Source organism: Salvelinus sp. IW2-2015, linkage group LG22 (genome assembly GCF_002910315.2).
Source record: "Salvelinus sp. IW2-2015 linkage group LG22, ASM291031v2, whole genome shotgun sequence".
In the NCBI taxonomy this organism is placed as follows: domain Eukaryota; kingdom Metazoa; phylum Chordata; class Actinopteri; order Salmoniformes; family Salmonidae; genus Salvelinus; species Salvelinus sp. IW2-2015.
The window spans coordinates 3,999,279-4,016,977 of record NC_036862.1 but is presented as its reverse complement, the minus strand read 5'-3'; the positions used below and the strand labels follow the sequence as shown (position 1 = coordinate 4,016,977).

At 41.6% G+C, this 17,699-nt stretch overlaps 1 protein-coding gene across 2 annotated transcripts in view; it reads right to left on the bottom strand.

The window, feature by feature from the left end:
- Positions 1-1,707: 1,707 nt before the first annotated feature.
- Positions 1,708-17,699, bottom strand: part of ttc12 (tetratricopeptide repeat domain 12) — a 51,842-nt gene continuing 35,850 nt past the window's right edge. For both annotated transcript variants that reach the window (XM_023967283.2, XM_023967284.2), the window contains 4 exons: positions 13,961-14,062; positions 13,659-13,758; positions 13,185-13,413; positions 1,708-3,030 (listed from right to left, as the gene is read on the bottom strand). In XM_023967283.2, coding sequence (XP_023823051.1) covers positions 2,961-3,030; positions 13,185-13,413; positions 13,659-13,758; positions 13,961-14,062 — 501 coding nt within the window. In that variant the 3' untranslated portion in view covers positions 1,708-2,960. The remainder of the gene's footprint in view (positions 3,031-13,184; positions 13,414-13,658; positions 13,759-13,960; positions 14,063-17,699) is intronic.

The following is a 17,699-nucleotide window of genomic DNA, read 5'->3' as shown; positions in this document are numbered from 1 at the left end:
TAAATTCCGAATGTGTTGTATACTGTAGCAAATAACTAGCAATTATTCAAGCCTTAAACAGAGACAATATCATGATTCATCTGCCAATAAGGACACTAGTCTAGTGTTAACCTATTAGTAACCTCAGAACAACAGCTGCAGTGAAAATCCCTCTTTAGCCATTACCATGAACTATTACCAATATATTTTGCTTAACATCATTGCCTTGCAGGGAAAACCACAAGCAGCAAGCAGCAAGGAGCCCACCAACATATCATCAATCATACATATATCATATAAAGGCACACAAAAAGCAAATACATACCTGTGAGAATGAAAACAAATAGCATTAAATAGAAATGACTGCTCATCCTGTTTATACCAGAATAGGTGAATATTCTTCCAAATAAAAGTGTTGCTTTGCAAACCCTGCTTGCTATTAATCCAACACAGGTGGGAGCTGTAGTTTTGTAGATATACAGCCAGTGTGATCACATACGGAGAGCTTTGTCCACGGCTCATTTCATTTTGATACATGGATTAGATTTCGGTGACATGTACTGTAAACAAGTAACAAGCTCCAGGTCTCCTCTCTATTCAGTCAGTGTGGGAATGATATATTAATACTGTAGGTATCCCTTTCCCAAGTGTTGCCCCATTTCTAAGATGGCATTATTAAAGAGAGAGCGAGACACACACACACACAACCAGACACACACACAAGCACACACACACACACACACACACACACACACACTGCCCTTTTAATTAAACTCATGGTTGTAATCTTTACATGATTGGCAGTGATGCAAAGCTGTTAACAAGCATGCAGTGTAATGATCCATTTAGAACAGGGGGTCTTCCATACCATAGATAGAATATATATCCTCAAGCTGTGTACCCAGTGCCAGGGTTTATAATCACATGAACAGCCCTAAACCACAGGAATATACGCTATCATCCTAATCCATTTTCCCCAAACACATCCAGTATGTTAATGCTCTTTAAAATCAATGTCAAGTGTGAGCATTTCAGCCATTTCCACACATGATTAATATACAGTCACCTCCAAAAAGATAGGCACCCTTGATAAAGATGAGCAAAACATTTAGGAAAATGATGTTATTTTACACGAATACAATTGCTCAGATAAAGACAGTTTGTTGAACAAGTAATATTTTTTTTCTCAAAAGCATAAGGGTCAAAATCATTGGCACCCCTGTTGTCAAAGTAGTCAAAGGTTTAGTACTCGTTTAGTACTCGGTCCAGTATTCCTAGCACGCAATGAATACATCAAGCTTGTGACTACAAACTTGTTGGATGCATTTGCAGTTTGTTTTGGTTGGGTTTCAGATTATTATTGTGCCCAATAGAAATGAATGGTAAATAATGTATTGTGGCATTGATGAGTGATAAACTTACAGAGGTATAAAAATAATAAGGCCATGACATGCTAACCTCCCTATTACTGTTAATGATGAGAGGTTAGCATGACTTGGGTGTATGCTCTTTGTGCTTCTGGAACTTTCTCACTCGTCAGTACTCACAATTCATTCAGTATTATTCGTTATCATGGTAGCATCCACAATAATGTAAAGAAACATATTCTATTCTCAATTTATAATAAAAATGACTAAATACTAAACTTAGCAGTGTGTAACGGCTGTCCTCGCTGACAGAAGGAGAGGACCAAAACGCAGAGYGGTTAGTGTTCATTATTTAATGAAAGTCAACAAAACACTTCAAAATACAAAACAACCAACAAACGTGACAAAACCGAAACAGTCCTGTGTGGCACAAACACTGACACAGGAACAAACACCCACAAAACACACGTGAAACCCCGGCTGCCTTAGTATGATTCTCAATCAGGGCCAACGATTGACAGCTGCCTCTGATTGAGAATCATACCAGGCCGAACACAAAATCCCAACATAGAAAATCACACATAGACAAACCCACCCAACTCACGCCCTGACCAACTAAATAAATACAAGACAAAAGAAAACAGGTCAGGAACGTGACACAGTGACAATGTTCTCCCCTATCTTTTTGAGAATACACATATTACATGTTAAACAAAATCTTTCTCTGAGCAATTGTATTAGTATAAAATAATATTCTCAATATTTTTTTAAATTGAGAATACAAAATAGCTCAGTATTTGTATGATTTATTTGATAAAGTATTTTTTGCTTCTCTTTATCAAGGGTGCCAATAATTTTGAACCCCACTGTATGTTAGGAAATGGCTGAGTGACGTACACTGAGTGTACAAAACTTTAGGAACACCTTTTCTTTCTATGACATAGACTGACCAGGTGAATCCAGGTGAAAGCTATGACCCCTTATTGATGTCACCTGTTAAATCCACTCTAATCAGTGTAGATGAAGGGGAGGAGACATGTTAAAGAAGGATTTTTAAGCCTGGAGACAATTGAGACATGGATTGTGTACAGTATGTGTGCCATTCAGAGGGTGAACTAGCCAACTTGACGTAACTGAACACTTTGCTAATGTTTATGACCTTGTTTGTGTACAAAATGCAAAGAACAACTAAATCCAATTTAAAATAATGACTTTTTTAATAGAGTGCACTCTACTTAGCTATCCGAACATCTTAAACGCTGTTTGAAGTTAAACTTTACATATTAAATATTACGCCAGCTGGGAGGGAGGAACTTTTTCATTTACTAGTTAGTGTTTCATAACAGAAAATTAAAAACCATAGCTACATTGTCCTTGGGCAACCTGTCATAATACACAACAGAACACAGGGGGGTACATGGGATATAAAACCGTGCTACAATAAAAAAGGCTTAAGAAACAGCTACTTAAAAAAAAATCCGCCTCGGGATATGTTAAGCGTGATACGCTGAATGAAAGGTGTCATTTCCAAATGGCATATGTGAACTTTGTTTTCACGCACAAGAAAGGGATATAAAAAGACTGGGAGCCTTTTTTGGGGTCAGTTGGAGAGACTCATGTGATCAGCTTCATACAGGAGTGGAGTATCTCCAATCCGTGAAGTTCTCTGAGTTTTGCCATATGCCTAGAAACAAAAACAGACAAGATTCATGTAAGCAAACAAAATGATGTCCCTCTAGGTTGACCTTTGGGTGAACCTATTCTATTCTTTTCTCTCCCCTGAATTGGATGTTGTCATGGGAAGTCAAAAGAGTGACAAAGGGAACACATGTTTAAAAAAAAAAATTAAGCTAATTTACTGAGAATGAAATACAGAAATGTTAGAATCACCTTAGGCAGTGATTACAGTGGTGAGTCTTCCTGGGTCCTAAGAGCTTTGCACAACTGGATTGTACAATATTTGCACATTATTCTATTCACAAAATTCTCCATGCTCTGTCAAGTTGGTTGTTGATCATTGCTAGATAGCCATTTTCAAGTCTTGCCATAGATTTTCAAGCCGATTGAAGTCAAAACTGTACGCTTTTTATTCAGGACATAAAGGTCCTTCTTTGGGAATTTCTTTGCAGTGTCTGTAGGAAAGCAGACTAAACCATGTTTTCCTCTAGGATTTTGCCTGTGCTTATAACTGTATTCTGTTTCTTTTTATGCTATGAAACTCCCTAGACCTTACCGATGACAAGCATACTCATAACATGATGCAGCCACCACCATGCTTGAAAATATGAAGAGCAGTACTCAGTGATGTTTTGGATTTGCTTTTTGTAATCAGGACAAAAAGTTAATTTCTTTGACACATTTTTTGTAGTATTACTTAAGTGCCTTATTGCAAACAGGATGCATATTTTGGAATATTTTTATTCTGTACAGGCTTCCTTCTTTTCACTCTGTCATTTAGGTTAGTTAGGTGGAGTAACTACAATGTTGTTGATCCATCCTCAGTTTTCTACTATCACAGCCATTAAACTGTAACTGTTTTAAAGTCACCATTGGCCTCATGGTGAAATTTCTGAGCGGTTTCCTTCCTCTCAGGCAACTGAGTTAGGAAGGACACCTGTATCTTTGTAGTCACTGGGTGTATTGAAGTGCAGACTGTGTGAAGTAACAATGTTTATGTAACCACGTCCATTAGACTCACATCGGACCCCGAGTTGATGARTACCTGGAGAGACTTGGACTGGTCACCCCACAGCAGGGTGGCATGGAGAAGGGGGCGAGTAAGGGGAGAAGAACAATTATCTTTAAGACCCACCAGAGTACACACTCCAACGAATGAGCTGGGTCACTTGAAGGAACAGGTAGACACATAATGACCGACAGAACCACAATACAGACAACTCTGGGTGTTCAGTCTGCGTACGCGTTCGGCTGGAGGCAGCCTAGCCCTGCCGAGCTGCATCGGCTCGGGAAGAGGCAACTCGGCAGTCTTCGGAGGCTCTTGGAGGAACTCGGGTAAGCTCAGAACCTATCAGGGACTTCCGGAGTTCATCAGATGCAAGGTGGGATCCTTGAGTGAGCGATTGGGACCGCAATTAGACCCCTTCTCCCTCCTACGTTCCCGTAACCATCCATCGATCCGGATGGTTAAGGCGATGAGTGAGTCGAGCTCCGTCGGTAGTTCCTGGGCTGCAAGCTCATCCATTACCACCGCCGATAATCCGTGCAGGAACGTGTTGAACAGCGCTTCCAGGTTCCAGGTACCCTCTGCTGCCAGCGTGCGGAACTCCACCGCGTAGTCTGCCACACTGAGGGAGCCCTGCCAAAGCTGGAGTAACTTCCCGGGCAGCCTCTCTCCCGGACACCGGAGTCTCAAAAACCTTTCTCACCTCCACCACGAATACCTCCAGACTGAGGCTGACGGCGGACTGTTGCTCCCACACCGCCGTGGCCCAGGTGAGTKCCCTCCTGGACATCAGCATAACAATGTACGCTATCTTCGAGCGGTACGAGGGGAACGAAGAAGGCTGCAGCTCGAAAACGAGGGAGCACTGGGAGAGAAAGGCCCGGCAGGTTCTGGAATCTCCATCGTAGCGCTCCGGGGAAGGTAAGCGGGGTTCCCGGGAAACCGGGGTGACGGCGCTACTACCAGCCGGGTTACTGAGGGGCTGGGAGGTTACCATCGTGGTAGGCTGCCTAGTAGACAGCACACTGAATTGCTSCCACAAAGCGTACAATGCTAGGTCGTGACGTTCGGCCACRTCCTGGAACCCTTCCATCAGACCACGAAGCATCTCCTAGTGTGTACCAATGGTGGATCCTTGGGAGGAGATGGTGTAGCGGAGCTGGTCCAAGTCTGCTGGGTCAGTCATGGCCAGTTCGTACTATTAGGAATCAAGGTAAGACCCAAGTGCAGACTGTGTGAAGTAACAATGTTTATGTAACCACAGGGGCAGGCAAACGACAGGTTAAGGCAGGCAGGGGTCGATAATCCAGAGCAGTGGCCAAGGTACAGGACGGCAAGCAGGCTCAGGGTCAGGTCAGGCAGAGGTCGGTAATCCAGAGGTGGCGCAAAGGTACAGGACGGCAGGCAGGCTCAGGGTCAGAGACAGGCAGTGGTCAGCCGGGCGGGTACAGGGTCAGGAMAGGCAAAGGTCAAAAACCAGGATGAGAAAAAGAGAGACTAGGGAAAAACAGGAGCTGAGACAAAGTGCTGTTAGGCTTGAACAAACAAGACGAACTGGCAACAGACAGAAAACACAGGTATAAATACACAGGGGATAATGGGGAAGATGGGTGACACCTGGAGGGTGGTGGAGACAAAATACAGGTGAAACAGATCAGGGCGTGACACACCATGCTCAAAGGGATATTCAATATCTGCTTTTTTTATTACCAATAGGTGCCCTTCTTTGTGAGGMATTGGAAAACCTCCCTGGTCTTTGTGGTTGAATCTGTGTTTGAAATTCCCTGCTCGAATGAGGAACCTTACATATAATTGTATGTGTGGTGTACAGAGATGAGATAGTTATTAAAAAGTCATGTTAAACACTCTTATTGCATACAGAGTGAGTCCATGCACATTATTATGTGACTTGTTAAGAACATTTTTACTCCTGAACATATTTAGGCTTGCCATAAGGTTAGAGCGTATGGCCAGTAACCGAAAGGTTGCTGGATCGAATCCCTGAGCGGACAAGGTACAAATCTGTTGTTCTGCCCCTGAACAAGGCAGTTAACCCACTGTTCCCCGGGTAGGCCGTCATTGTAATTAAGAATTTGTTCTTAACTGACTTGCCTAGTTACATAAAGGTAAAAAAAAAAAAAAGGAAATAAGAAAGGGGTTGAACTCAATTCACATTTCAGCTTTTCATTTTTAATGCATTTTGTTAAAATGTCTAAAAACATAATTCCAGTTTGACATTATGAGGAATTGTGTGTACATTCAGTATTAAGTTATGTTGTTCAATTGTGTTTTAAACAAGATAGAGTTCTGTTTAAAATGTTATCCTAAATAAATTATATTTATTACAAATAACTTTTAAGGGATACTTACTCGCTTATTTCCACTCACAGTATTTGCAGGCAAACGAGAACAGAACAGCATAAAGAATGAGCCAGAGGTTGACACACTACCTGTACGTAAGAGTATTAGGGCAAAGTGAATTTAAAAAAAAGAGTACTTGGATTTTTGGGGGGGGCACGGAGAGTACTTTAAAAACCTGAAATATCCTGAGAATAAAGTCTAAATAAAATAGCGTGAATAAAGTGACAATATTTCGAAAATAAAGTGGCAATATCTCGAGAATAAAGTGACAATATTTCGAAAATAAAGTGGTAATATCTCGAGAATAAAGTGACAATATTTCGAAAATAAAGTGGCAATATCTCGAGAAAAAAGTGACAATATTTCGAAAATAAAGTGGCAATATCTCGAGAAAAAAGTGACAATATCTCGAGAATAAAGTGACAATATTTTGAGAATAAACCCAACATTTTATTTTGAGAATGGCTCCCTGTTGCTGTGTGCGCGCCACCGTTAAAATACCTTCATTAGATGACCTGGTGAAACTATACTTTAGAATTGGCTTTAGTAACAAGAAAATCCTTGCTCTTTTAGCACATACTACCCATATTATTATAAGTATTAGGACCTGGAAGAGGTTGTGCCAGAGATAGGGTCTTTTCAGGAGGAACCACACAGACTTGGATGGTTAAATACATAGGTAGAGATGGGTGGGCTGTGTGTGTATGCAGATGTGTGTGTGGGGGGGTACTACTCTTCAAGCATGGTGATGGCTGCATCACGTTATGAGTAAATACATATTTAACAGGCGTCACTGTACTGCACACACAAACACACACACGCACGCGGTATCCCCAAAGCAACACCATTCTAACGGCCGTGGTGCGTTGTCAGGACACCGAATGAAGTTCCCTCTCTTGTTACCGTTACTGGCTGCGAAGAGAAATGGAGTTACATTAATCAGTCCCTTTCATGGAGCCCTTTGAATTCGCTACAACGTTGTTCTTAATCCCATACGTATGTCAACACCTTGCATTGTATCTTAGAGAGTAACAGTTAGGCCAGTAGCCTATATGTCGAAATGAAGGTTATATATTTGTGTGTAATGGCATGGTGTTTTATGTACATTTCTAATGAAGGCTTCTCCGCAGAAGCGACAGTTACAGGGATGATTTAAAAACAGCTTGATTGCCTTAGCAACATCAGGGAGACTGGGCAGAAGAGAGCGCTGCTTCGAATACAGCAGTTCTGCAACACCTTTGATTGAGCCTCTCATAATTGCCGGCCTCAACATGCTACAGAAAGAGATTACTGTAACTGTGTAGGAAGCTCTGGGGACAAGTCGTCTGGATACTGAACAGCCAATAAATTGGCCGATGCAAACAGATGATCATCTTTAGCTGACAACACTTCCTGAGGGCTTGAACAAAAAAAAGCAGATTGCGATTTTGTTCAAGCTGGTGACCTTGCATTTGAATTGTGTRTCTTAGCATGCATCATTCAAGACTAAGTTTAAAATGTGTGCAGCGCAAAAGTGACATATAATGCACAATGTCTCAGTAATGACGGTCTTGGTTGGCAATACTCGGTATAGAAAACAGTCGGGCCGGCAACCTGGACCTACAGGCCGTGATGAAAACATTTGCCCACAGAAAAACGCAAGGCGATGCTGTCGCATACTGTAGCTACTATAGGCCTCAAGATAGAATAAAGAAAGAGACAAGCGCAGAAGCAGGAAGGAGGACTTCAGGAGACCAGAGAAGTCTCTGAAGTTCGATTTCATTTAATTTACCTTGAAACCTGTTGAGTTCAACAATAAATAGCGGCTGAATATATCCTAAAGTCGACTACTTTTTCCCTCATTGTTAGGCTATTTGATGTGTGATTTTTCTGAAGGTTTATTAAAAGCAGTTAATTAGGAGCTACATACAATATGTAGCCTAGCTGTAGATAGTAGGCTATACTGCATAATAAAACAATCCCTGGTAAGCAAGTTTTGAGGGTGGACTGACTATAATTTGGGATTAATAGACTGGTTCTACGCACAACAACGTTCTATCAAAGCTGGGAGAGAGTGTGGGGATGGCTCATGTCATGCAGGGTCAGATAGGCTATACAGGACAGTTGTATATTCAAAAAAGTATTTTGGTACTGTAGCTCATTGGTATGCTGTTGCATCGAAAATGTATTTTACAATCGTCAATGTTTGAATTTCCAACTTTAAATTACAAGTAATTACATTATTCCTGCCAGCCAGCTGTCTAAATGGCAGCATAGCTTCGTGTGTATAACTTTGTGAAATGTTAGACTTAACATGACAAAATGACGACCAAATTGGCCTCCCAATAAACATTTATACATTAGCTAAAGTAAAGCTATGGCTACGTGCCATGGCACCACAGAAAGCCTATCGTCAATTCGTTAGGCAGCCGCATAGACATTTCACAATTTCAGCACCATGGATAAATAAAGGAAATCTGAGGAAAATGCTACAGAAATTCTATCAACACATCTATTGTGCTACACGCGCATCGAGGACTCTGGATCATTGCTACTCCTCCTTCCGGGACGACTACAAGGCCCTCCTCTGCCGTCCCTTTGGCAAATCATATTACACCTCCATTCTGCTCTTCTCCAACCATAGGCTAAAACTTAAGCAGGAAGCACCTGTGGTAAGGATTGTTCAACGTTGGTCTGACCAATCGGGAATATATTCTTCTAGATTGTTTTGATTTACGCGGACTGGGTAAATGTTCCAGAAATAGTATCGACGTATACACGGACTCAGTGACTTTGTTCGATTAGAACTTATCCAAACCAAAAAAACGTGGATAGATGGCAACATTTGAGCAAAACTGAAAGCGCAAACCACCGCATTTAACCATAGCAAGGCGACTGGGAACATGGACGTGTACAAACAGACCAGCTCTGACCTCCGTAAGGCAAAGAGGCAAAACGACATCCAAGGTACGAAGTGGAGTCGCAGATTCAAAGTCTCAGATACGAGACATATGTGGCAGGGACTCCAGACAATCATGGATTATAAAAGGAAAACCAGCCAGACAAGCTAAACACCTTCTTTGCCTGCTTTGAGGAAAACAACATCAAACTGCTTCTCGCGAGGACTGTGTGCTCTCATTCTCCATGGCCGACGTGAGTAAGTCGTTTAGGCGTTAACCCTCGCARGGCTGCCGGCCCAGGCGGCATCCCAAACCGCGTCCCCGGACCATGTGCAGACCAGCTGGCTGGAGTGTTTACGGACATATTCAATCTCTTCATATCCCAGTCTGTTGTCCCCACTTGCTTCAAGATGTCCACCATWGTTCCTGTACCCAAGAAAGCAAAAGTAACTGAACGAAATGACTATCGTAGCACTCAATTCTGTCATCATGAAGTGTTTTGAGAAGCTAGTTAAGGATCTTATCACCTCCACCTTACCCGACACCCTAGACCCACTACAATTTGCATACCGCCCCAACAGACCCATGGATGACGCAATCGCCATTGCACTGCACACTGCCCTATCCCACCTGGACAAAATAAATACCTATGTAAGAATGCTGTTCATTGACTACAGCTGAGTATTCAAAACCATAGTGCCCTCCAAAGCGCATCACTAAGCTCAGGGCCCTGGGTCTGAACCTCGCCCTGTGCAGCTGGGTCCTAGACTTCCTGACCCATGACTGATTGGCCACTCACATCGCCAACTCAATCATCAAGTTTGCTGACGACACAACAGTGATAGGACTGATTACCAACAACGACTAGACAGCCTACAGCGAGAAGGTGAGAGCCCTGGCGGAGTGGTGCCAGGGAAATAACCTCTCCCTCAACGTCAACAAATAAGGAGAAAGCAGAGAGAGCATTCCCCCAGTCGAGAGGGTCAAAAGATTCAAGTTCCGTGGCGTGCACATCACTGAGGACCTGAAATGGTCCCTCCACACCGACAGCATGGTGAAGAAGGCACAATAGCACCTCTTCAACCTCAGGAGGCTGAAGAAATACAGCTTGGCCCCTAAGACTTCTACAGATGCACCATCAAGAACACTCTGGGCTGTATCACCACCTGGTAGGGCAGCTACACCGCCTGCATCTGCAGTGCTCTCCAGAGGGTGCTGCGGTCAGCCCAACACATCACTGGGGGCACACAGCCTACCCTCCAGGACATCTACAGCACCGGGCGAAAAGGTAGGCCAAGAAGCCCATCAAAGACCTCAGTCACCCGAGCTATGGCCTGTCCACCCCGCTACCATCTAGAAGGCAGAGACAGTACAGGTGCATCAAATCTGGGAACCAAAGACAACAGCTTCTATCTCCAGGCCATCAGACTGTTTACCCCTAACCAGCCTCCACCCAGTACCCTGCCCTGATCCTTAGAGACTGCTGCCCTATGTACATAGAGTCATTGAACACTGATCACTTTAATATTTATATACTGTTTTACAAACATCATATGTATACTGAGTCTAAGTGTCCAAAACATTGGGAACACCTATATAAGAACTGCTGTAAACACGTTCTCTATGAATATACTGTCCGTACCGTCTATAAAAAAACATTATACATACAGTACCAGTCAAAAGTTTGGAAGCACACCTCCTCATTCAAGGGTTTTTCTTTATTTTTTACTATTTTCTACATTGTGGAAATAATAGTGAAGACATCAAAACTATGAAATAACACATATGGAATTATGTAGTAACCAAAAAAGTGTTCAACAAAAATATTTTTGATTCTTCAAAGTAGTCACCCTTTGCCTTGATGACAGCTTTGCACACTTTGGCATTCTCTCATCCAGCTTCATGAGGTAGTCACCTGGAATGCATTACAATTGATAGGTGTGCCTTGTTAAAATTACATTTGTGGAATTTCTTTCCTTCTTAATGCATTTTAGCCAATCAGTTGTGTTGTGACAAGGTAGGGGTGGTATACAGAAGATAGCCCTATTTGGTAAAATACCAAGTCCATATTATGGCAAGAACAGCTCAAATAAGCAAAGAGAAGCGACAGTCCATCATTGCTTTAAGACATGAAGGTCAGTCAATGCAGAAAATGTAAAGAACCATCAAGCGCTATGATGAAACTGGCTCTCATGAGGACCGCCACAGGAAAGGAAGACCCAGAGTTACCTCTGCTGCAGAGGATAAGTTCATTAGAGTTACCAGGCTCAGAAATTGCAGAGGAGACTGCGTGAATCAGGCCTTCATTGTCGAATTGCTGCAAAGAAACCACTACTAAAGGACACCAATAAGAAGAGACTTGCTTGGGCCAAGAAACACGAGCAATGGCAATAGACAGGTGGAAATCTGTCCTTTGGTCTGATGAGTCCAAATTAGAGATTTTTGGTTCCAACCGCTGTGTCTTTGTGAGATGTAGAGTAGGTGAACGGATGATCTATGCATGTGTATTTCCCACCGTGAAGCATGGAGAAAGAGGTGTGATGGTGTGGGGGTGCATTGCTGGTGACATTGTCAGTGATTTATTTAGAATTCAAGGCACACACCAGCATGGCTACCACAGCATTCTGCAGCGATACTCAATCCCATCTGGTTTGCGCTTAGTGGGACTATCATTTGTTTTTCAACAGGATAATGACCCAACACACCTCCAGGCTGTGTAAGGGCTATTTGACCAAGACGGAGAGTGATGGAGTGCTGCATCAGATGACCTGGCTTCCACAATCACCCGACCTCAGCCCAATTGAGATGGTTTGGGATGAGTTGGACCGCAGAGTGAAGTAAAAGCAGCCAACAAGTGCTCAGCATATGTAGGAACTCCTTCAAGACTTTTGGAAAATCATTCCAGGTGAAGCTGTTTGAGAGAATGCCAAGAGTGTGCAAAGCTGTCATGAAGGCAAAGGGTGGCTACTTTGAAGAATTTCAAATATAAATTATATTTTGATTTGTTTAACACTTTTTTTTKKGGGTTACTACATGATTCTATATGTGTTATTTCATAGTTGTGATGTCTTCACAATTATTCTACAATGTTTAAAATAGTGAAAATAAAGAAAAACACTTGAATGAGTAGGTGTGTCCAACCTTTTGACTAGTACTGTATATTCCGGATACTGACATTGCTCGTTCTGATATTTCTTAATTTTGGAATTATGTGTGTATTATTTTGTATTGCTAGGTATTACTGCACTATTGGAGCTATAAACGTTGATTTGATGGACAGCGATCGGTAGGCTATAATCTCAGTGGTGGAAAAAGTACTCAATTGCCATACTTAAGTAAAAGAAAAGATACCTTAATATACTGTAAAATGACTGAAGTAAAAGTCAAAGTCACCCAGTAAAATACTACTTGAATAAAAGTTTAAAAGTATTTGGTTTTAAATATATTTAAGTATCAAAAGTAAAAGTATAAATCATTTCAAATGGCTTATATTAAGCAAACCAGATGGCACATTTTAAAAATGTACTGAAAGCCAGGGGCACAGCACAACATGCAGACATAATTTACAAACAAMGCATTTGTGTTTAGTAAGTCCGCCAGGTCAGAGGCAGTAGGGATGACCAGTGATGTTCTCTTCATAAGTGCGTGAATTGGACCATGTTCCTGTCCTGCTAAGCATTCAAAATGTAACGAGTACTTTTGGGTGTCTCCAAAATGTATGGAGTAAAAAATATATATATTTTTACGAATGTATGGAAGATAAGGTTCTCAAATATAAATAACTGCGTTATGCCAGTGTAAGAGCTGAGATGTTGAGGAGTGTGTGTGGGTGCATGTGCCTGCATGTGTGTGTGTATGGGTGCGTGTGTGTGTGTAAGCATAGGTGCACCTGTGATTAATTAACACAGCAATTACCTGGGCTCTGCTTTACACAGCTTCCCCAGAGTGATGGCAGAATTTTGCTGCACAGCACTTCTCTTGGCGTCGCCCGCAGCATGGCGGAGCAAGAGCAGGACAGTGTCGGTGCCCAGGAGGCTGCTGGCTGCCCCCCGCACCCCCAGGCAGTGGCCCAGGCACAGGGCAGCGTTCCCTGCCACTGCCTCTTCACTGCTGGGGCCCAGGAGCCTCCTCAGGGTGTGAAGTCCTGATGAGTAGGACAAAATAAAAGTTGCCCAATGTAATCACGTACACTCACAGACTAAAGCACACACACACACACAGGCACATACAAACAAAATAAAAACAGACATGCTCATACACACAAACCAACGCACACACGCATGTGTGAGCACACATCTTATAATACAATATCTGTTTTTGTTATTTAGCATCTTTCACATAACACACTAGTTCAAAAACCAACACCAATGCATCATACATGCATCTTACTTTTATCACATTTCACCCACTCCTCCTGAGCCGTTTGACTGATTGCCGTGCACACTGTGAGGGTCTTGATCAAATATTTAGTGGTGGTCTTCCCTGATCCCTGCATGGCAAGATAAAACGATTTCTTTCACACCATATACAGTATATAGAATACTTTATATCAGTCCATATAACACATATTTATAATTTTATCAAGAAGCTGTGGAAAGGAAAGAAGGGGAAAAGGCCTCTTGAATCGGGCAGGCAGTGATCACCTAAAAGAAATATCATAAAAAAAGGCAATAAATGATGCTTGGCATTACTTTCAGTAGCCTCCGCATTGTCCCCACGACTCCTCTCTGCACGGCGTCTTCAGTAGCAGCGGTGGACTGTGGGAGCACTTTACTCAGCAAACCTGTGGCTCTCTGAGGCCAAGAGAAAGAACAATATGCAGTCAGTGGGAAAAGAAACAAAGTGAGTGGGGAAAGAAACAGAGCAGTCATCAACACCTGCTGCTGATATTCTGTCACATTTACTGACCCAGAGAGAGAGATCCTTAATGTCACACTGAATGTCACACGCACACACACACAGAGAGAGAGCGAGAGAGCGAGCGAGAGAGAGAGATCGTCTTGGGAATGTACAGTGCATTTGGAAAGTATTAAGACCCCTTGACTTTTTCCACATTTTGCTACGTTACAGCCTTATTCTAAAATGGATTAAATCGTTTTTTTCTCTCATTTCTCTCAATATACACACACAATACCCAATAATGACAAAGCAAAAACAGGTTTTAGACATTTTTGCAAAAAACAATCACACTTACGTAAGTATTCAGACTCTTTACTCAGTACTTTGTTGAAGCACCTTTGGCAGCCATTACTTCCTTGAGTCTTCTTGGGTATGATGCTACAAGCTTGGCACAACTGTATTTGGGGAGTTCCTCCCATTGTTCTCTGCAGATCCTCTCAAGCTCTGTCAAGTTGGATGGGGAGCGTTGCTGGAGAGCTATTTTCAGGTCTCTCCAGAGATGTTCGATCAGATTCAAGTCTGGCTCTGGCTGGGCCACTCAAGGACATTCAGAGACATGTCCTATAGCCACTCCTGCATTGTCTTGGCTGTGTGTTGTCATGACTCTCCTGTGAGGATCCAAAGATCAGGTTTTCAATGGATCAACTTCTACCAGACCCCTCTCACCCGCAGAGGGGAGGAGGGATTGATGTGGGGGTTTTGTGACACCTCATGCCCGGTTGTAAATTGTATGCAGCAAAGAACTCTCTTGGCTTCTTTGTATCAACCAAAGGAATACCTTTGCCATCCCAAAACTCTAACGTCCAAAAAGCGAACTTTGGAACAAAATTTATAACACCCGAATGTGGGAAATGGTCAGTGGGTAGATGTAGAAAATGAATGTCATATTATTTGTCATTTTGTGATGTTATTAAAAACTGTGTGAACCAAATACTGTAACTTAGGAAGGAAACCTCTTTAGCCATCAAGTTTTCATCCAATCTGATGTGAAAATAGTAATGTGATTTTGGTTTTCTAATGAGACACATTTTTTTTWATGTCCTTTGCACATTAAGTAGCCACGCCCCGAGTGATGTCAGAAAAGCATGTCAGTGTGATGGAACCGCCCTTTTTGACCAGAGTGCTTAAAAGGACTGGCTAAGAATTAACATATCAGACCAGAAAGATGTGAGACCGTGGTCCACACATTGAAATGGTTAGAAACTCTGAAACTCTCAACACGAGGTGAAGAAAATGAACTTACCAGACCAGGACACCGTCGGTCTGCAGCTGTGCGTGTAAAGTTGTTTTGGAACTTTGACTATCTACCCGAGGAAGAGGAGAAGAAAACTCCCCTCTCAGACAATCACTGGTAAGGCTAAGTAGCTGTTCTTAGGAAACAGCCCATTGGAGACCGGGCAACTAAGAAGAAGGACATTGTGACCTCTGGTGGACAATCAGAGCATGTACAAGTGGTCCAAAGGAAAGGCTCACTGAAACAACTTTCCGAGAGGGATTGGTTCCGACCGAGATAAACGATGAACGAACGGCTTTCAACACGTAAATACATTCATTATAATTTGTTTTCCAAATGGGCGGCGGTTTGTGTGCAAGGTATATGAGTAATGTGAGGACAGTCCTAGAATGTATCCACGATAAATGTCCCCTTTTTCTCTATCTCTATTTTCCCCACCCCATTCTCCATCTCTGTGTAATAAGCCGCCATATCTTGTCAGTCCACTAGGGACCTTTGTCTCATGTAAGTGTGTATGTGTATTCTGTGTTATTATTTAGTTAGCTAGTAAATAATGCTCAAGGTTGGGGTTCTTGCAGATCCAAGAAGGTTAAGACTGTTCAGAATGAGACTGATATGAGGTAATGATTAATAAGTAACTTAGATYATCTAGAGTTTAATTTGGGAGATGGCAACTCGTTAAACAACTTCTTCTGTGGCGTCCTAAGTTCCAAATGAGTTATTTTTTGTTTTTGTTTTAAATAAATCAACAGTATTATTCCCCGCAAACCCTACCACCCTTCCCCCAATTGGAGTAAACTAATAAACAGTAACACTTAGGCTTCTACCTTCAGTTGTATACATTCTTATACACATTTTACAGACACAATCTATTTTACAATAGTTATATTTTGTTGTTTTAGTCCTTCCTTTATTTCTGATGTCCATCCAGTTGGATTTCTTTGTAACTGTGCTATTTCACAAACATTTCTGAACCTACTGTATATACATTTTACAGACCCCGTATGTTTTACATTTGGTTATCTTGTTATTAGTCCCACCCTTAAGCTCCATTCAACCCCTCCCATCTATCTCTCAACATCATCCATATTGGATTTCTATTTGCCATATATTTTTCAACTGTGCTGTGATGCTTCACAAAATACTAAACCTTTCTATTCTCATAGCTTTCTACAGATTGTTAAATTAAAATAAACATTTTTGCTAAAATAATTATATTATTGATTGATTGACTATGGCTTTTTTCAAATCACCCAATATTGCTATCTGCAGCGTTTAGTTCTAGGCAAATGTTGCAATTCTTCAGCCATTCCTGGACCTGTGACCAAAAACGAGCTACATATGGACAATACCAAAAATAAATGATCTAATGACTCTGCCTCCTCACAGGAAAATCTACAGAGCTGGGAAGATGTATCCCCCATATGTATAACATTCTATTGGTTGCAAGAATTTTGTATAGTAATTTTGAATCCGTTTTGAAGTTTTGAATTCCGGCGTTTTTTGCGTATCAATTCATTAAACCATTGAGCCATGGAATGGGTACATCGAAAATCTCTTCCCCAAGCTATTTTGCAATTTATATGGCACAGCTGTCAGTTTTTTGGTCCTTAAATGAAATTGGTATGTTTTTATTTATCACACTTTTCTTTAACCATTTATGTTCTTTAATGCAGGGCCGACATACAAGTTCCTTACTTTTCCCCCCTTCTACTTGCCTCTTCCATTTTTGTGCTAATGCTGCAATTAGTTGGGTGTAATTTTGGGTAGAGCAGACATTTCCATATGTCTGTGTTAGCTGCATGTGTTACATAACTCCACCAGTCCTACTTATGATATCATTCACTAAAATTATACTTTTTAAAAACATTTCTTCGAAAAATACGTTTTTTTTWATCAATTAGTATATTTGAGTTTAACCACAATATCTGTTGTATTATTTGTTCTGTCTTTTCAGGTGGATTAAACTGAAATTGCAACCAACYTTCTAAGGCTTGTTTAAAAAATAACGATATTTTGGAGATTATTTTCTTTTCAAACAACCGAAAGTGAGCAGGTGTAATCTGAATAAAGGGAAAAAAGGCCATTCTTGAACATAGGATGAGACGTTCCTACTAATTTACTAGAGAACCAGTGTTCATATAATTTAAAAAGCAGGTCACTAGGTGTAGGCAAAACCATAAGCAAATAGGTAAACTGTTATATGACTAAAGAGTTAATCAGGGTGATTTTTCCACAAATAGACAGGTATTTTCCTTTCCATGTTAGCAACATCTTATCTATTTTTGCTAACTTTC